This window comes from Choloepus didactylus, chromosome 1 (genome assembly GCF_015220235.1).
Source record: "Choloepus didactylus isolate mChoDid1 chromosome 1, mChoDid1.pri, whole genome shotgun sequence".
Lineage (NCBI taxonomy): Eukaryota > Metazoa > Chordata > Mammalia > Pilosa > Megalonychidae > Choloepus > Choloepus didactylus.
This window is the reverse complement of record NC_051307.1, coordinates 126,627,329-126,648,685: the sequence shown is the minus strand read 5'-3', so window position 1 is coordinate 126,648,685 and position 21,357 is coordinate 126,627,329. Positions and strand designations below refer to the sequence as shown.

At 35.6% G+C, this 21,357-nt stretch overlaps 1 protein-coding gene across 4 annotated transcripts in view; it reads right to left on the bottom strand.

Annotated features, from left to right (window-relative positions):
• The window catches only part of ZBBX (zinc finger B-box domain containing), a 149,392-nt gene that overhangs the window by 108,315 nt on the left and 19,720 nt on the right, over positions 1 to 21,357 (bottom strand). For 3 of the 4 annotated variants that reach the window (XM_037841377.1, XM_037841383.1, XM_037841387.1), the window contains 3 exons: positions 20,646 to 20,694; positions 19,544 to 19,653; positions 9,034 to 9,129 (listed from right to left, as the gene is read on the bottom strand). In XM_037841377.1, coding sequence (XP_037697305.1) covers positions 9,034 to 9,129; positions 19,544 to 19,653; positions 20,646 to 20,694 — 255 coding nt within the window. The remainder of the gene's footprint in view (positions 1 to 9,033; positions 9,130 to 19,543; positions 19,654 to 20,645; positions 20,695 to 21,357) is intronic. The other variant, XM_037841396.1, reaches the window with a different exon arrangement.

Below are 21,357 nucleotides of genomic sequence, written 5' to 3'. Positions count from 1 at the left end.
AAAGTTGGGGGTTAGAAGATGGGAATGTATAAAACTGAATCCTGTGGTGGGCAATGTCTGTGATTAACTGTACAAATATTAGAAATCTCTTTCATGAACCAGAACAAATGTATGACACTACAACTAGAAGTTAATAATATAGGGGCATATAGGGAGAAAAATATATATCTATTGCAAAATATACTACAGTTAGTAGTATTTCAATGTTCTTTCATAAACAGTAACAAATGTACTATACCAATACTACAAGTCAACAATGGAGGGGGGAGGACTGGTTAGGGATATGGGAGGATGTGAGTTTCCTTTTCTTTTTTTTTGTCTGGAGTAATGAAAATGTTTTAAAAATTGAACAAAAATTAATTGTGGTGATGGATGTACAGCTGTATGAGGGTACTGGGGGCAACTGATTGTACATTTTGGATCTTTGGATAACTGTATGGTACGTGAACAATCTCAATAAAATTTGAAAAAAAAAAAACCATAAAAACCACAATTAGATGCCCCTTCACAGCCCATAGGATGACTAGATTTAAAAAGTCAGAAACAAGTGTTGGGTTGTCTAGGATGTGAAGAAATCAGAACCCCCATAAACTGCAGGTGAGAATATAAAATGGCATAACCACTTTGGAAAAACAATATGGTAATTATTTAAATGATTAAACAGATACTATACTACCCAGCAATTCCACTCCTAAGTATATACCAAAGAGAAGTGAAAACATATGTCCACGCAAAACCTTGCACACAAATGTTCATAGCAGCATTATTAATAACACCCAAAATGTAGAAACATGGGTAAACAAAATATGATATATCTATACAATAAATACATAAAAAGGGATGAAGTACTGATATGTGCCACAACATGGATGAACTTTGAAAACATTATGCTAAGTGAAAGAAGTCAGTCACAAAACATCACATATTATATGATTCCATTGATATGAAATGCCCAAAGTAAGAAAATCTATGGTGGTTGCTGATGGGTGAGGGGTCAGGGAAATTGGATGGTAAAGCTACAGGGTATGGGCTTTTTTTTTTTTTTTTTTCTTTGAGGTGATGAAAATTACCTAAAATTAATTGGGGTGATGGTTACACATATCTGTGAATAAACTATAATCCACTGACTTGTACACTTTAAATTGGTAAATTGTATGGCATGTGAATTAAATCTCAGTAAAGCTGTTTTAAAAATTTGTAAACGATGCTTGTACAAGGGTTCTTCATTTATCTTCTGGGTATCCAACCAATCTGTTTTGAAATTTTGGTTAAACAAAAACTTAACTGCAATTCCCGCCACGGAGTCTGACTAGGTTAAATAAACTTTCAGCCTCATAAGACTGTCATTAGCCACTCGTGGCATATTTCTACTCAGAAAGATAAGGACAAGGACAACAGTTTGCCAGCAGGACAGCATCTGGTGTTCCTATTCTGCAGGAGTCTTACAGCAGTTCATGTGAAGTACAGCTCAGAGAGGTGAAGGATAAATTTGACTTAGAAGCCTCATTTCCCACTGGAGCAAGTCTTCATCTGCATGGCTTCCAGAGCCCTATAATGGATGTGCCAGTTACATTCAAGGAGGCATGGTTTAATCCAAGTATTTATTGCTCTCCATGTTTAGATGCAATTTACCAATCAGAAGTAATAGTTACCATAAGGATGTTGCCTAGGAACATGGTTGAAATTACTATCAAAACCCCCATCATAAGTCACATTGTTAGGCCACCCAGTGGTCAAAGTCCCCAAGTAAACAAATACACCCCTTTCAGGGAGGCTATAGCCAGGGCCTGGAGATTACCTGCAGCAGCCGAGAACAAAGGCCAGACCTCTCTTTAGGTAAGATTAATTCTTCACTATACAATATTCAAGACTCAAACCTCCAATTCTGATTGTATCAGTAATAAAGTTAATATTTTGATTTCTACTTTCCTATTCTAATATCTATTTCTCAGCTGGTTAAGAATTTGGAAAGCAAAGAAAGGGATGCTATTTATTAGCCTTCAAAAACCAACATCCTCTAAAATTAGGCCAACATTTATCTGTAATTTTACTCTGAATTGCACACTGTCATGGGCCAGGTTACCCTGGAAACAAGTTCTGAGATTTGGCTGCAGGACTTTCATTGGAGAGTGCTCTTAAAAGAACACCTATGGGCAAGTGAAGGAAGTAGGATTGGTGAAGAGAAAACCATACTTGAATGCAATTGTCAGTAAAGTGGGAAGAGCTCTGATGGTCTGTCAAAATGTTCCCCAAGGAGGCTGCTGGGATTGTATACCCTCTCTGTGATGGTCTGAAGCTGTAGGTACTCAAGAAAAACACGTTCTTAAATCTAATCCATTCCTGTGGGTGTGAACCCATTGTAAACTGGACCCTTTGATGAGGTCACTTCAGTTAAGCGGTGGCCCAGCCCAATCAGGATGGGTCATAATCCTATTACTGGAGTCCTTTATAAAAACAAAACAAAAAAAATGAATACAGAGAGAGAGAGAAAGCCACAGAGGGAGCAGACAGAAGGTGAAAATCAATGAAACCGGAAGAGAAGGGAGAGACCTACTGATATCACCATGTGCCTTACCATGTGACAAGCTCAGGACCAAGCATCACTGGTAGCCAGCCCCAGAACGCCATAGTTCTCAGGAAGAAAGCATCGCCTTGATGACACCTGATTTGGACTTTTTCCCAGCCTCAAATCTTGAGCAGTAAATTCCCATTGTTTAACCCAACCTATTCATGGTATTTGCTTAGCAGCCTAGAAAACTAAAACACTCACGTAGACCAGAAACTGGACTGGCTACCTCCAAGGAATGAGTGTAACCTTGGAAGAGGCAGTTCCCTTTGGAGGAATAAACTATGATCATCAACTCTCCAGGCAGCTAGGAAGTGAGCGTCTGGGTCCTGAAAAGGAAGATCTGAGAAGCACACCACAGCATCTATTCTACGTTTATGCCAAGTATTTAGAACTGGGTATATTAAGATCATCCAAGTAATCTTGACATTATCCAAAATGACTAGCAGTGATCTAAAAATACTGTATAATTCTGAACATTAACAGAGTAATGATATTGTGAACCTAAAAGCTGATATTTATCATTGTCAACTGAAAAAACCATAAAGTTAGTAAGCATAAATTGTATTCTGTCAATAACTAAGGTTCTATCCGGTAATTTTTTTCCTGTAAGTTGGCTCAGGCACACATATTTTTCTATTTATATTCATACCTACATAAGCCTACTTTTCTTTGGAGATAGAAAAAAAAACCAAGGGGCTTCATGTAAATCCCTCATATGAACAAACATGGAAATATAATAATTCAATTCCTTCTTCCTCAATTATCTGTTCTCTCATTACTAACCATCCCCCTTCCCAAGGTCTCTCCTTTCCAGTTAAGAAAATCTCCATTCCAATTAAGAATTTATACTTAGCATAATCTATTAATGATTTACTTAATCCATTCTCCTGCTGTGCATGTCATACTTCAAAATAGAATGCCTTCTGTTTGTGCCCCCTCCCCACTGCTGCCAACTTCTATTCTCTTTAATTAACCTTCTGTCTTCCGTCTGACCATTTGTTGTTAAAAGGAAGTAGGGAATGCCTGATGTATTAAGTATATTAAGAACTTATTTTTCATCAATGTTAGGTTTACTCACTGAACAACAACAACAAAAAAATCAACAACAACAAAAATATTTGTTTCAACTTTTAGTGTTGAAAATCTTTCCAAATACAGAAGTAAAATTTTCATCCTTAGTTATTCCCCTCATGCATTTATACTTTATTTTTCAGATAATTAACTATTTAACAGAGGTTCAAGAAGGAAATTTGAAATTTGAAGTGTTCTGAGTCACTTTTAAATTAAATCAATCATAAATCAAAAGAAAGCCCTCTGAAATTTATGTTAGCCAACGTGGAAATAGTATTAGTTTGTTCTCAATTTCTCAGGGGCTTATCTCTTAAGTAAAATAAGATCTGCTGGTACAAAAATGGTCCCTATTGACTGTGAACTTTGCAAGAATTCACTGGATTGTGGGATGGGGGCTGAAACTGTTCACAACTATCAAATTCATGATAATTTATAATGATCAGAAATATCAGCATAGGTTAAAGAATACAAAGTATAGTAGCCATTAGTATAGAATGCTTGCCTTTTATATAGGAATGTTTTTACATAATAATGCTTAATATTCAGATATCAGATGTCTGCCCTAGCTTCTCACATTAGGTATGAGAATTAGGTATGAATTCAACAGTCAACCAAAAAAGCCTCATGACTTTAATATTTACCAAAATTTTGGAGAATAAACACATTGTATGACTGGTTAATGAGCTCTAAGCAGAAAGAGACAGTCATTCGTTGCTGAGTAATGTCCATCAAGGTCAAGGCCCAATAACAACAAAAGCCTTAATACACAGCGAAAGATGTGGAGAATGATGGAAGCAAGGAAAGAAAAGAGCAAGGTAGGTGAAAAAGAAAAAATCAAAGGTTAAACAGAGGACAGCAAATGAAAGAAAACTGTAGATAGCTAAAAGGGCAATGAGAAGTAAAGTAAAAAAGTGATGGAAGAGAAAGGGCAAGACCATGAGAAAAGAGAAAACAAAGAACCAACCAGAGCTGCAGATCTCTTAAGGGGAATGTGTAGTGACAGCTTTCTGAGGCTTTTTTCTTTTAAAGTGAAATAATAAGTGGCAGTCCAAAATAATGGGCACAGTAACCAATATATGGTGAATCTGCATTCACTTTATTCTGTTTAAGATGGGAATATGTAATACATTTTGAAATTATTTTCTTCCCCCAAAAATGATTTTTTAAAATTTAAATGTTTGGTTGCATGAATGAATGGACAAATTAATGAACTGTCTAGAAAAAAAAATATCTCCTTTAAAGTATTACATTACTTAGCTATCAGACTAAGTGAAGTAATATTACCTAAAAAGAGAATAACAGCAATATATGTTTAGCTCCCAGTACACGCTGTCTCTGCATGGTCTTTTCTATGTGTAAACCTCACAATTTGACTTTCCTGGTGCACAATATACTTCAAAACTTTATCCATGCCCCATGATAGCACCAAGTAGCATCTTTGGTCTTCACAAACTGAAGGGCAATACAGCAGAGTTACATGAACATGGAATACACATAGTTCCATATTATAACTTGAATTTTATATTCACAAAAGAACTACTTTATTTGAAAAGAACACTCAAGGATTTGTTGTTACTTGCCATGCTTTCTTGATTTTTATACATATTATGAAATTCATTTGCTTCCTTTTAAAGACAAATGTGTCTTCTACAATTTTGGATTTACTGGGACTTAAATGCCATCCTACTATCTGTGGCTTACAACTTTTCCTCCCCTGCAACAAAACTAGAAAAGGTGATGACGGCTGTATTAAAAAATAGTGTATAACATGAAGTATATACTCAGTAAATATTAGTTCTCTCACTTCCCCAAACAATTCTACATTTAGAATTTTATGACTCTAATCTTCAAAGATCACATTCATCTATGTTAAGATGTAGGATACATTCATTATAATGATATAATTATGGAATAGAAAAATGCTTAATATTTAGAAAATAATTTTACTTTATGTAGTGTTGCTTTTAGTAAGCATAGTGTGACCCGTATCATATATGCCTCTTGATAACAATAAGGCATACCACAGCAAAGTTTGACTGTCATTTGAAATTGATTGTGTGCGCATCCATGAGAAGGGGTGGAGAGGGAGGAAGGGGGGAGGCAGAGAAAGGAAGGAAGAAAGGGAAAAATAGGAGGAACAGTGAAAAGGAAGGGGAAGGGAGGGACAGAGAGAAAAGAGAGGAGACAGATAAATCTTGAAGTTCAAATACTGTAGTTGAGGGAAAGAGTCATATCTCATTCATCTTTGTGTCTTCCATAGCAGCTAGCACAGTGCTTTAATAAACTGAGTGATAACTCAGAAAACGTGCTGAGCAAATACATGAATGAAAAATTCCTAATATGAGCTCACAGCGGGGTAATTATGCTCTTTACCTAAAAGTAGAGTGCCTTTAGGTATATTTATATTATTTACATATTAACAATTATAGTCACTTTTATATTGATTAATTCTTATTTTGTGGCTGTCTAATTGTAATCCCTGGGGAAGGGAAACAGCAGGTTGTTTTGTCAGTTCTCTCTCATTTCTGCCCAGCTGCTCTAACCTTTGAGTGACCACTCATAAGTAACTGACTTTAGTAAATATTGACATGCATAAAGTCTATTTTAGCTTTTGTAGTTATCATGACTTGGGTCATTAGCATCCTAGAGAGCTACTTATATATATATTCAAGCAACAGGTAAGGATTGAAAGCTACCAGAGTGATCTTTCTAAAAACAGATTTGATCTCCTCCTTCCCTTTGTCTGTAAGAGAATATGCAAACATCTTAACCCGTTCCTTTTATTTCCAGGTCATTAAGAGCAAGATCCTAGCATTGGGGAAGGGCAAGATGGCAGCATAGAGAAGAGTGGAAGCTAAGTAGTCCCCCGGGAACAACTACAAAAAACCAGAAACAACTAGTAAATAATCCAAAATAACTGCAGGGGGACAACCAAGACCATCCACTCATCATACACCAACCTGAATTGGGAGGAATGCCCAAGAACACAGCATAAAATCTTGGAGAAAGCCCCAGTCATTTTCAGTTTCCAGGGCTGTGAAGCGAAGAAGGGTGGAGACAGCACAAGCAGAGAGAGAGAGACCATTGAAATGCTAATGACCTCCACCTGGGAGCTCTGTCTTCTCTAGGAGGAAAGGGGTGGGGCCCTTTCCATTCAGAACCAGACCCCAGAGCCTGGGGGAACACGGCCATACCTCCTCACACCAGTCAAGAATTATAGGCTAACAGGCGTCACCTGCTGGGCAGAAAAGCACAGTGACCAGAGGCATCAAAAGGTGGAGCAATTTTCTAAGACACACCCACAGGGAAACCAGATACTGAATATTTCTTCACTCTGGGACCTGAGCCTGTTCTGGTCTGGGAAAACCTGATTTGGATAACCAAGGAAACCATGCCTAGACAACAGAAAATTACAACCTACACTAAGAAAAACAAAGTTATGGCCCAGTCAAAGGAACAAACGTACCCTTCAACTGAGATACAGGAATTTAAACAACTAATGCTCAATCAAATCAAAAAGTTTAGAGAAGATATTGCAAAAGAGATAGAGGCTGTAAAGGAAGCACTGGGCATGTATACGGCAGAAATCAAAAGTTCAAAAAAACAACTAGTAGAATCTATGGAAATGAAAGGCACAACACAAGAGATGAAAGACACAATGGAAACATACAACAGCAGATCTCAAGAGGCAGAAGAAAACACTCAGGAACTGGAGAACAAAACACCTGAAAGCCTACACACAAAGGAGCAGATGGAGAAAAGAGTGAAAAAATATGAGCAACGTCTCCGGAAACTCAAGGATGAAACAAAGTACAATAACGTACGTATCACTGGTGTCCCAGAAGGAGAAGAGAAGGGAAAGGGGGCAGAAGCAATAATAGAGGAAATAATTAATGAAAATTTCCCATCTCTTATGAAAGACATAAAATTACAGATCCAAGAAGCGCAGCGTACTCCAAACAGAAGAGATATGAATAGACCTATGCCAAGACACTTAATAATCAGATTATCAAATGTCAAAGACAAACAGAGAATCCTGAAAGCAGCAAGAGAAAAGCGATCCATTACATACAAAGGAAGCTTAATAAGGCTATGTGCGGATCTCTCAGCAGAAACCATGGAGGCAAGAAGGAAGTGGTGTGATATATTTAAGATACTGAAAGAGAAAAACTGCCAACCAAGAATCCTATATCCAGCAAAGCTGTCCTTCGAATATGAGGGAGAGCTCAAAATATTTGCTGACAAACAGACAATGAGAGACTTTGTGAACAAGACACCTGCCCTACAGGAAATACGAAAGGGAGCACTACAGGGTGATAGAAGACAGGAGTGCGTGGTTTGGAACACAATTTGGGGAGATGGTAGCACAACAATGTAAGTACACTGAACAAAGGTAACTATGAATACGGTTGAGAGAGGAAGGTGGGGAGCATGTGAGACACCACAAGAAAGGAGGAAAGATAAAGACTGGGACTGTGTAAATTGGTGAAATCTAGAGTATTCAACAATTGTGATAAAATGTACAAATATGTTCTTTTACGAGGGAAAACAAGCAAATGTCAACCTTGCAAGGTGTTAAAAATGGGGAGGCACTGGGGGAGGGATGCAATCAGCATAAACTAGAGACTGTAACTAAAAAAAAAAAAAAAAAAAAAGATCCTAGCATTAATCATCTGTATAATGTCACTGCTTAGAATAGGGCCTACTTCCTAGAAGGTACTAAAAAATATTTGTTGAATAAATTACTATAAAATGAATGAAATCTATGATAAATAATGCATCATTAAATGTAATTGTCATAATGTGGTGTCTGTATCTGCCACATTTATTGTGTAAGTATTACAATTTTAAACCCATCTAATAGGATTTGAGTTTAGGCATTTCAAAAAAACAGAGACTACGTCAAGAGAAATAAAAGGTCCTGACACGTTAGAAGGAAGGTAGAAACCTGAGAGATAAGTCAATCTAAATGATAATGAGTGAGGACAAAGAAAAGACTAATTTTTTAAAATAAACATGAAAAGAGAACATGAGATTTCTATTTATAAACTAGATAGAAATAATACTTAAATCATGTGCTCATATGAAACCACAATAGTTAAAAATATTGTCAAATTTTTAAACAAGTTCACAAAAAGAACACATAATCTAAAAACTCTAATCAAGCTAAGTGTTTCAGGAACTACATTAAAACACAGTTTAAACAGCAAAATAGAATCTAGATTAGTGCTCCATATAATAATTTTAAGATCTATGTAAAGACTGTACATAATAGAAGTTTAGAAATTGATGTAAATCATACTGAATTCTGGATAATTAAACATGTTTTAACTGTCTTTATGTTGAAACATTTTATAAATACACTACAACTAAAGCATTTTTAAAAGTTATACCTGCAAAAGAGTTGTTCTATGGAGTTTCAGTGCCCCCTTCTGGTGAATTCTAGCAAAGCAGCCTGAACAATAATCTTCTCCACATTCAAGGCATATCTAGAAAGATAGAAAATAATCATGCAAATTGATAACAATATGATTTAGAGAAACTGTTTGCATAAAGAAGTCATTTTTCTTATCTTTATTTTTCCAATTACATACCCAGATGCTATCAGAATTGAGAAGTCCAAGGAAACTGGGACAAACATTTATCCCAGTTAAGATTTAACACTTTGTGGTTAACTTGTAAACTTTAATTACTTTCATATCAAAGTAAATATAATATCTGCAATGCATATTTTAGATATATGTGTTAGAGGTATGCATTTATGTACAACTGCTGAATAAATCATGAAACAAACAGAAACCTCTTGACCTGGTAAAAATTAAACAGCTGTGTCAAAACTACTTCATTTTTATGAGCTCTTTTATCTTTGTATGAATTTACATGGTGCAATTAGTTTCATATATATATTATTTGCCTCCAAAACCCCATACACTTCCCTGAATGGCACTCCTTCACTGGTGATTCTCAAATATGGTTTTAAAAATGTTCATGGAAGAGTCCCAAATGGAAAGTCAGTATAAAGAAAAAAAACTGGATGGAACTGCATCAAAATGTCAAGGATGTTTATCATTGGTGAAACGAATTGGACAAGTGTATATTTTTCTTCCAAATTCTCTACAATGTTAAACTGTGATTTTAAATTTTATGGATAAATTGAAAATGTGATATTCTTATACCGATGATAGTGTCAAACAAGACTGAAACTAAACAGTGAAGAAAATACCATTTTTACTGCAAGCAAAATTACTGCTGTGCAGTTGAATACAGCTGCTAAAATACCATTGACAATATAATAAAAAGCAGTGCTAACTGCTAAGATTCCCCAGGATCTTGAGATTGGCCCAGGTTGTGAAGAACTACCAATAGCACAAATAAGAAAGTATGAGGGCTTGGAGACGTGGTGTCAGGAAGTCTGTGCCAAGATGCTCACAACTCATTTGACACTCTTTCATGTCTTCTCCCCTTAGGGTGCCCACCACCATTATCCCTCCCTTCCCCTCTCCTCATATCGGGAAATGACAGTATGAAGAAGCTTAGGTAGGCTGATGAGATGTCCATCAGCTATTCTGCCTGACTTGGCACATATTTTGCACATGAATCACCTGGGATCCTTGCCATAATACAGATGCTGGTTCAGTATGTCTGGTGTGATGGTTAGGTTTATGTGTCACCTTGGCCAGGTGATGGTGCCCAGATATTTGGTCAAACATGCACTGGCCTAACTGTTACTGCAAGTACATTTGTGGCTGGTTAATAAACCAGAAGGTTGGTTTACTAAATCATCAGTCAACTGACTGAATCTCTGGCTGATCATATCAATGAAAGGCATGTTTTCCACAATGAGAGAATTCAATTAGCTAGATTTAATCCAATCAGTTGAAGACTTTTAAGGGAGAAGAGAGAGAACCTTCACTTCTTCTTCGGCAAGCCAGCATCTCCTGAGGAGTTCACTGAACACCTTCATCGGAGTTGCCAGTTTGCTGTCTGCCCCATGGAATTTGGACTCGTGCATCCCCACAGCTGCGTGAGACACTTTCATAAAATCTTATATTTACAGATATCTCTTGTTGGTTCTGTTTCCCTAGAGAACCCTAACTAATACAGCTTGGTACGGGGAGTGGTTCTTGAGAAACAGAATCTTAAAATGGGCTTTTACAGTTGGTTTTCTACTCTGATTAGATTCAAAGGCCCTAATGACTCCATTTCCAATAATCAAGATGGCACTGACAGTCCATGACATGAGTTGGCAATGGAGATACACAAAATATCACCTTTTGATTCTCCTTATCATACACTTTTAAGAGGCAAAGGTCTGGGTGGCAGTGTTCTCCAAGAGGCTGTGTATGCTCTGAATCAGCATCCACTCTATGGTGTTGTTTCTCCCATAGCCAGGATTCACAGGTCCAGGAATCAAGGGGTGGAAACAGGAGTGGCACCACGCACTATCACTCCTAGTGATCCACTAGGAAAAGTTTTGCTTCCTGTCCCTGCACCCTTAAGCTCTGCTGGTTTACAAGTCTTAGCTCCAAAAGAAGGAGTGCTTCCACCAGGGGACACAACAATAATCCCATTGAACTGGAAGTTAAGACTGCCACCTGGCCACTTTGGGCTTCTTATGCCTCTGAATCAATAGGCAAGGAAGGAAATTACTGTACTGGCTGGTGTGATTGATCCTGACTATCAAAGGGAAATAGCACTGCAATTACACAGTGGAGGTAAAGAAGAGTTTTCCTGGAATACAGAAAATCCCCTAGAGCATCTCTTAGTACTACCATGCCCTGTGATTAAAGTCAATGGAAAACTGCAACAACCCAATCCAGACATGACTACCAATGGCCCAGAAACTTTAGGAATGAAGGTTTGGGTCACCCCCCCAGGCAAAGAACCACGGACAGCTTAAGTGCTTGCTGAGGGTAAAGGGAACATGGAATGGGTAGTGGAAAAAGGTAATGATAAATATGAACTACGACCACGTGACCAGTTACAGAAATGAGAACTACGATGGCATGATTATTTCCTCCTTGTTTTGCTACGACTGTATTTTTCCTTTCATAGTATTTAAGTTATAGGAAATCAAGTTTAAGAGTCAATGTTACCTAAGGACTTGCACCCTATTCTGGAGAGATTTAGTGCGTTTCCAGTTGTACACAGGACAGCTGAGTATTGTTAGGTGAAATTGTTACTGAGTTCTGTTTAGAGATTAAGTATGGTTTAAGGTAATGTGTATAGCTGCCAAGTTAACTGTGATGGTTGGGTTTATGTGTCAACTTGGCCAGGTTATGGTACCCAGGTGTCTGGTCAAGCAAGCACTGGCCTAGCCATTATCACAAGGACATTTGTGGCTGGTTAATAAACAAGAAAGCTGGTTTATTAAATCATCAGTCAATCGACTACATCTGTGGCTGATTACATCAATGAAGGGCAAGGTGAAAATTCATTCTGCAGGATTTAATCCAATCAGTTGAAGACTTTTAAGGGAGAAGGGAGAGAACCTTCACTTCTTTGGCTAGCCACCATCTCCTGAGTTCACTGAACACCTTCATTGGACTTGCCAGTTTGCTGCCTGCCCTATGGAATTTGGACTCATGTATCCTGCCCTTCAGAATTTGGACTTATTCATCCCCACAACTGCATGAAACACTTTTATAAGATCTTACATTTATAGATATCTCTTGTTGTTTCTGTTTCCCTAGAGAACCCTGACTAATACATCTGGGCTGGGACCTGAGAACCTGAGATCCTGCATTCTAACAAGCTCCCAAGTGAGGCTCATGCTGCTGCTGGTGTATAGACCACATGATGGTTAACAAGGTGCTAGAATGTATATGATGCAGAAATGTAGAATAAACTTATTAAAAACCAAATAGGAGATTTTTAAGTCCATTTATTTTTTTTTAATTGTATAAAAAGTCCCCTTGTGATGATCCACTACATATAATAATATAGTCATATTAATTAAATATAAATTGATTAGGACAACACAAAAAAAGATTAAAAGAACAACCAATTTCATACAATGAAAATTAAACTTAAAAAGGGGGCTAGAAACTAATAACAGTAGCAATATCTGCAACATTTAGTGAGCACTTCTCGCTGTTCTAAGGGTTTTGTGTGTTTTATCTCATTTAATTCTCACATAAACCCTAAAAAGTTGGAAAGATCATTACATCTCCATTGTGAAGATAAGGAAACAAAGGATCATAATGATTAAAAGTTTGCCTACAGTCATACAGCAAATAATGGCAGAGCCAGATTTCAACCCCACAATCTGGCTCAAAGCTCAAGTTCTTAACCTCAACACACAACACTAATCGTTAAGTCAATTGCTGACTATTAATCTCAATTCTCATGATTTATTAAAACCCTTGATAAAATATGTAATAAAATTAAACAAAATATTTCAGATGACTGCATGTAGTACTTACCAAAACCCAAATGTATTTTTTTTAAATGTGATAAGCTATACAGAAGAGGAATTTTTTTTTTATTTAAGAAGAAAAACAAACACTATCCCTGGCATGGGACCTAGTCTACCAGTTTCACTCTTGTTTCAAAGACTACAGTCTCTTAGAGACATGATGATAAAAGCATTATCCAAAATCCATAACTTTTACTGTTAAATCAGTTAAAAACATATAATTTCACATAAATATGTGGTAACTATTGTATAGATTTGAAAAATGCATTCTGCATAATTAACATAACTGCTAATATTTTTCTGAATTACTCATAAATAATTGGCACTGTTTTTACAATATAGAGAACTGAAAACCAGTTTCAGCATATAATTCTAAGCCAAGTGTCTGTTAACAATAGACTTTTAATGAAAATAGTTGAACGGATGTTTGTAGACTAGAAGATCAAAGCTGAAGTTGCAGAGTAAGCATATACAATTTGTGATACAAGCATATTTGGATTTAAATTGAGTTAATATGACTGCCAACTGGAAAATCTTTTTAGGCAGTTTGTACAACCGGCAGAAACATGCTAAAAACATAGATTAGGACTCCATTCCTCTACAGATGCTTCTTCGATGATGAAATACCCAAGTACAATTTTAGCAAATATCTTGTTAATTTAATTTGATCAAGACCAGATCAGTTAATACGAAACCTTCAGAATCCATTTGTTTAATTTAATTGTCTACATTTACTAGGTTTCATATATAATTTTTAACTGTCTGCCTCACTTTTGCCATGTAAAGACAGCCTAAAGCTACTGAAATTTATTTAAAAATAAGAAATTTTAAGTTTGCCTTTTACTTCTACACTTAATAAGGATAGTTATATCAGGTCATAAGAAAATGCCAACAGGAAAAACACAATTTATTGCCTCCACAGTAAGTGCCAGGTCCAAAGTTAACTACTTCATTGTATTAATTCATATTATCCTCAATAATGTTGAGGTATAGACAACAATTATCCCTATTGTCCCATTTCACAAATGAGAAAAATTATATTAGAATTAAACCACTTGCTAAAGGTCACAGAGCTAGTAATAGGTCCTGGTGAGACTCAAACCTCCAAAACCCAAGCTCTTAACCCCTATCTCACATACACAATTTTTCCTGTTGAAGACCCCATCATAAAATATAAGAACATTTACTCTAATTATCCAGTCAGCATAATCATCAAGAATCTAAATCAGCATAACCATCTAGAAGCTAAGAACACAAGATGATTTCAGAGTTTAACATTACCACAGTCTACTTCATTAGCGCTATCAGCCAGCCTACTTTGAATTTTTAAATGACTTACTGGTGTGCTTTTGAAAACCATCATGGGATACGATTTTCACTTCAAAGAATATCTTTTTTTAAAGTCGTAATAAAATTTGTCATGATTTTTAGGGCCTACATCCTGGCTTCAGTATATGGCAGTTTTCAGGCAAATCGCCTCTCTAATCACTGCTCACATTCTCACTTCCTTGGCTTTCCAGTCAAGATGCATGCTCCTCTGCCTGCCTGGGATATCCTTTCTCCTCCTTTTCCTTCTCTCTGGAAAAACAAAACCTTTATTTCCAGGTCAAGCCTTATCTGTGTTCCATATTGTTCAAGTACCGTGGAATTTAAACAGTGCTCAACACAGAATAGATTCACGGTAAATAATGACTTCTACATAAACCCTTTTGGAATCATGCACAGTGAGCACCAACAATTCAATTCAACTACTAAGTCCCCTTTGAGCTTTTAAACTTCTGACCCCAGGCATGTTAGCATTTGTTTATACTTCATACACATTTCCGGTTAGTTACAATTTGGTAAGAGTTTTTAAATTTTTGTCCATCATCATAGCAAATAAAATAAGAAAAAAGTATGATATAATAGTGGGGGTATTTTACTAACAGCCAAGGTTTTAGATTCAATACAGTTATTGGTTTTTTATTAGTCTTACAGAATTCCAATTATTTGAGCCTAGTTAACACTGCCATGAAATAATGCTAGCAATTTAGTCCCAGATCAGAAATGAGTATGGTTAAATTTTCTGAAACCATAAAATAATCTACAAAATCTTTAGTCATTAAATTTTCTGGGGGAGAACTGCTTCATACATACATGTAATATTATAGAATGCAAAAGATATTGTAAAGAAGAATTTCCAAATTAAGGAAAAACACATGTTTCTGAATAGCTTTAAAGAAATGATTCATTCAACAAATATTTACTGAGGGCCTACTACGTAGCAGGCACAATTCTAGGTGGTGAGAACACAGTGAGCAAAACCAAATCTTACCCTTAGGAAGTTTATATTGTATGGGGTAGAAAATAGACAATAAACACATAAACAAATAATAAACACATATTTAATGTTGATAAATGTTATTTAGATGAATGAAGCAGTACAATTCAGCTGCTGCAATTGTAGAAAGGGGGGTCAGGGTAGGTAACATTAACATTAGGACATTTATTGACATGGGTAGAAAATTTGTTGGGGAGAAAATAAGAGTTCAATTTTAAACACATTAAATTTATTATGCATCTTAGACATCCAAATAGAGATGATGAGTAGCAGATTGAGTTGAAAGTTCAGGGGAGAGTTATGGGTTAGAGATGTAAGTTTGAGAACCGCTGAGATGTAGAGATGGTATTTAAAATCAAGAGAGTGGATAAAACTACCTAAGGAGTAAAGTATAGATAACTAGAGGACAGGCTAGTGACTGTGCCCTTCAACATTAAAATGCCACAGAAAACCAACAAAGGAGACTGAGAGGGGATAGTTAGCTAAGTAAAATGAAACCAAAAGAAAAGGGTGTCCCAGAGGAAGCTAAGTGAAGAAAGAGATACAAGACGGAGACAGGGACATTGTACCAAATACTACTGACAGATCAAGATAAGAACTGAGAATTGACTGCAGTGTTTAAGAATGTGGAATTCACTGGCAACCTCAATAAGAGCAGTAGCTGGACAGTAGTAAAACTCCAAGACTGAATGGAAAGGATCCAAAAGAGAATGGGACAACAGAATGTAGTGAGGGCAAATACAGAGAATTCTTTGAATAAGTTTTACTGTGACAGAGTACAGAGGGAGATAGGGGGTCAAGGAAGAAGTTTTGTTATAATTTTATTTGGGGTTACAGTATTAGATGGGAGATACTGCAGTATGTGTGTATGCTGATGGGCATGATCTAACACACAGGGCGAAAAATGATGAATCAAGGGAGAAGAGACAAGAGTTAAAGAGATGTCCTTGAATAGGAATGAGAGGATGAGATTCTGTGCATGCATTAAGATATTGGCCTTACCCAGTTACATGCACACTCCACCCATAGTAACAGGAAGAAAGGAAAAGTTTATAGCTACCAGAGCAGATAAGTGGGGTGATGTGAGACCATGTGGAGGTTCTATTCTGTGGCTTCAATTTTCTCTCAGAAAGGAAGCAAGGTCATCAGCTAACAGAAGGAGAAGAGAGAAGTGCTGGTGGTTTAAGGAGAAAGATTCTAGTTAGGAGGTGAAACGGAAAACAAATACAATAAGGAATTGTAGTAAGACTATGGAGAATACTTTAATACATTAAAAATGTCATTAAAATGTTGTAAAACACTATCTTTTTAACACTTCTTAGCCTGCAACCCCTTTGCAAAATGAAAGCTTATGTACAAGTTCAATATTTGAAACAGAAAAAGGTAGAGCTGTCCAGGTTGACATGCTGAGAGCAGTAAGGCAGCTGCCCCAAATGCCCATGAAGGAGGGCATAAAATAAAAATTAGCTCACAAGGTTTTACCTAATAATATTTCCAAATATTCCTTTTATGTTATTGCCCATTAAATTAGCAGAGTAAAAAGTACTCTACCTCTCATACCTCAGAGTAGGATTTGGTGATTGCAATAATCTCAAAACTATGACAAAATAAATCATATCATCTCCATCAATAGTGTGGAGTGGGCAGTCTGGGCTGTCTTAAGAGCTCCTCCAGAAACATTCTCATGATGGTTTAATATTTCAGCTCACTGTATGAAAACCAGCATGCAATGAAAAATCAGTATTTCATTTTATTTAATATGTTATTTGATATGGAAGTCAAGCTCTTTTAGAAAACAGTTCTAGAAACAATACACCACACAGTTAAACTGTATTCTTTGCTAAGTTGTTATAAACAGACATCATCGAATGTAGGTAACTCTGGAGCTGCACGTAGGGAAAAGTTAGGAGCTGAAAGACTGTGGGGAGCAAAGAAGGTTTAGGCCACAGACATTTCTCTGTATAAGGATGTTGACATTGTTATGCAACCTCAATGCCTAATAGTAGGTGAAAGAATCACTAATCCAGTGAACTAAACAGATAGCCCCTGCCCTCATTAAGCATACAGTCTAGAGGTTAATGTCTTTCTAACTGCAGGTTGACATTAGTGGGTCATGAAATAAGTTTAGTGGGTTGCTTCCAGCTTTTGTTTTAAGTGGAATAGAATAAAACATATCAGAAAATATCACAAATGAGGCCACTAAGAAGTATTTTGTGAAACATGTTGTAGCATGTACTATACACATGTATGAAGGCTTTAGGTCAAAATGTTAAATTTATTCTTCATCATAAGTAGGGATCAAAACATTCTGAAAGCAACTTATCTAGTCCATACAAAATTACAGTTAGTGAATGAAAATATTATAGTAAAAATGTTTTAATATTTAATGATACAGGGGAAGCCAAATGAAAACATAAGATAGATATATATGTGTATGCATATATGCACACATACTCAGATATAAATACAGACAACAGTAAAATGCTAATTTGAAAAATATATATATACATATGCACATCCACAAATATGTATACACATACATGTATACATTATTCCTCATACTTTTCAGCATAGTTCAGGCACTGATGTTACACAAGAACTCAATTTGCAGCTAGACTCTGCAACTTTCCAACAGTATAACCTTGTAAAAGTTAACCCTTAGTTTTATTATCTATAAATTAGGAATCATAAGAGTATAATAGTTATCTATATTTCATAAGATCATTGGGAAGATTAAAATAAAAACATGTTTGCAAAGCACTTAACACAGGATCTGCCATAAAGAATTTATTAAGTGCTAGTTAATTATTAGCCTTTAGTGTCCATAGCATCCTTAGATCTTTGTGTAAAGTGCCATACAGATACTACATATGTGATCATATACATAAACTACTTCAGAGCCCAGAAAAAGACGGCAAGTTCTCCAAAGTATTTTATAAAGCTAACAAAATTTTAATATCAAAACTTGACAAAAGATAGCACCAAAATATAAAACTTCAAACAAACCTCACTCATAGGTACAAAATTGCTAAATAAAAGTTTTCTCCACTGCCATCTAGGTCCTTGTCACGGCAACCTTAAACTGCTCCAAGAGCCTCCTAACCATTCCCCCTAACTTTCCTCCCTACCTCCCTTGTCCCCAGTTTAGCCCTTGCAATACTGGGCAATTAAGATTTCTAAGTCAGAGGTTTTGTCATCTCGGGGCTACTCCAAAACGTCAATCTTTCCCTCCGGTCAAGGGAATAAATTCAAATCCCTTAGCCTGGCAGCAAAGGCCATCCATAACCTTGTCAAATTCTGGCTTTCCTACTCTATATCCCATGATTGGGCCACACAAACCCTCTGACCAGCCCAGGTTTTTGCTGGCCAGGGTGGTTCAGTCACTCTTCACTCTCTCCAAACACCTCTGTGCTCACAATATCCCCACACCCCCTTCTCCCTCCCGACCTCATTCACCCTCTAAGATCACAATCACCCACAAAACTTATTTTCTCTAATACTTGGAAACTTAACCACTTAATATTTTTTAATTATTTTTCAATAATCATAATTAGCTAATACATATTATGTTAGTCTAAGCCAATATTTATAGCACCATTCTAAGCTCTTCACCTGTATTCATCATTTATCCTGAAAACAGACTATAAGTATGTCCCTTTTACAAACAAGAAGACTAAAACAGTGAGTTTAGGTCACTGGAACAGAATTAAAGAGGAAGTAAGCAAAGATGCTGAGCTGTACATCCAGGCAGTCTGGCTCCAAGACCAGAGTTCCAAACACTTTGCTATACCAACCATTATTTCTTATCTCATCAACATGAATGCAAACTGAAGAAAAGTTCCCATGTCCCATACTTCTACCTTCTCCATCCCTCACCTCCAGAAAAGGAACTTCGTGAACAAATGAATTAGTTTTAATCATACCAAGAAAGGAGAGTTTCTTTGACATTCACTGGGATTTAGAAACAGAATCTTCCTTAATATGTACATGGGCAATATTAATTTATAATGCTGAGATAATACCCCAAAAATAGATACAGTTCAAATGTCAAATCTAAGAACAAAAAAATCACTGCTTACTATATTTCTTTAACAAAATAAGAGATATGACATAATATGCTTATTGGCCTAATCTTAACCTGTTACTCTCATTAGAATGTACATACTAGAAGAGCAGCTTTGTTCTCACACTGGCCACAAACCTTCCCTTTTATCTTGGGTTTTTCACTTTCAGAAGAATTTGCCATTTTATGTTTGAGAAGCTGTTTTACAGGCTCTGGAAGGAAAAAAGAAAAAAGTCAGACCAATCACTTTAAAATCAAATGTTTAGTTTCTGTTTTGTTATGTTTTGTTTTTCTGATTGATGAAGCACATTTCTAAATTCTCAAGGTATTTAAACATTAGTTGCCCAATAAAAATGGCATGTAATCAAATTTAATCTTCCCAAGAGACTAAGTAGCCCACAGTCCCTCTCCCCAATGTACCCCTCCCCATCCCCCTACCATAGGGCCATACATATCTGGCCATAGCAACACAACTTAAAACTCCCTTGAACAAGACATATATAATTACAGAATGTTAAAAAAAATACTCATAATGGAATTCCCACAGTTTTCTGTCCCATCTCTAGATCAAATGAAGTCCACATAGATCGACTACTAAAGATTTATTATATTATATATATGATTATATGTTATATTCTATGCATAATATATATAATAAGTATTATATATATAATGTAGCTAGTTCTACAATTTCTTCTACCAAATTTTCTTAACCATTCAAAATTAAAAGTGTTAACCCTACAAAAAAAAAATCTTACTTCTTTGGAATTATTATAAAATCAAAATTTGTATTTTGGTTTTGGCAATTTTAAAATAATTCACTAAAATATAAATCCATTTTTCAATATTCTTTCCATTCCCCAAAATTAAATTTAATTTATAATTTTATACTGCTAAACTATCAGACTGGTTAAAAGATTATATATATAATAAAATTTAAAGACCAGTGTTATCAAAGTTTTCAGTTTTGAAAAATGCTATTATAATCACATTCTACATTGACATATTTTAACAAAAAAAATACTTCTCTCCGAAAATATCTGAATAAATGTTTTTTAAAAATTAAAGATAGAGTCATCTTTTTTGGATTTTGAGTCTTTATATTACATGAACAAGTCTAGCACTTTAATTTTATTTGTAATTCAAATGTAAAAGAAAGGAATTGTATCTTTAGCATCTAATAATGCAGTGGCAAATTGTTTACCTTGAATCTGGTCTTTCAGTAACTTTAATTTCACTTTTCCAGCAGAAAGCTATATTAATGAAACAGATACTATTTGTCAGGCATACATTCTCTTATTCAAAGAAATTTTAATGTTACTTACAAGAAAAATTATAAAGCTATAATGTTTTGGAGCCTCTTAAAAAAACTAATTTTGAAAGAATAATGCATACTTATGGGAGATCATTTCCACATATTAAAACATATGTGGGCCTTTTAGTTAAAAGAAAATTCATAAAAAGAAAACAAATTTTGGAAATAGATATAAAACAGTTTTTTAAAATATATACTACAAATTTATTTTTTTAAGCAGACTAAATTCACTACATATAGTCATGAAGTGATTGTTAGTAATACTTGAATACTAAAAACTCTATATAGTCTTTTCTATTTCTGCTCTTTTTGAAAGACACAAAGTCTAATATTTGTCTAGAGTGAATGCAAACTGAATTCGGACTGAGCTACTTTTATTACACAACTGTAGAAACCAATAATATGACCTTATTTGCCCAATTTAGAGAACCCCATGTTTAAGCATCATAGACTTAACCTTCAAATATATTATTTGTAATTTCTGACTTACTTTTCCATGTTGATGTCAAAAATTGAGTAAATAAGATTTGCTATAATGATTTCAAATAAATAAGCACTGAAAATATTTATATCTTAAGAATTCTGGAAATAAAACAGACTC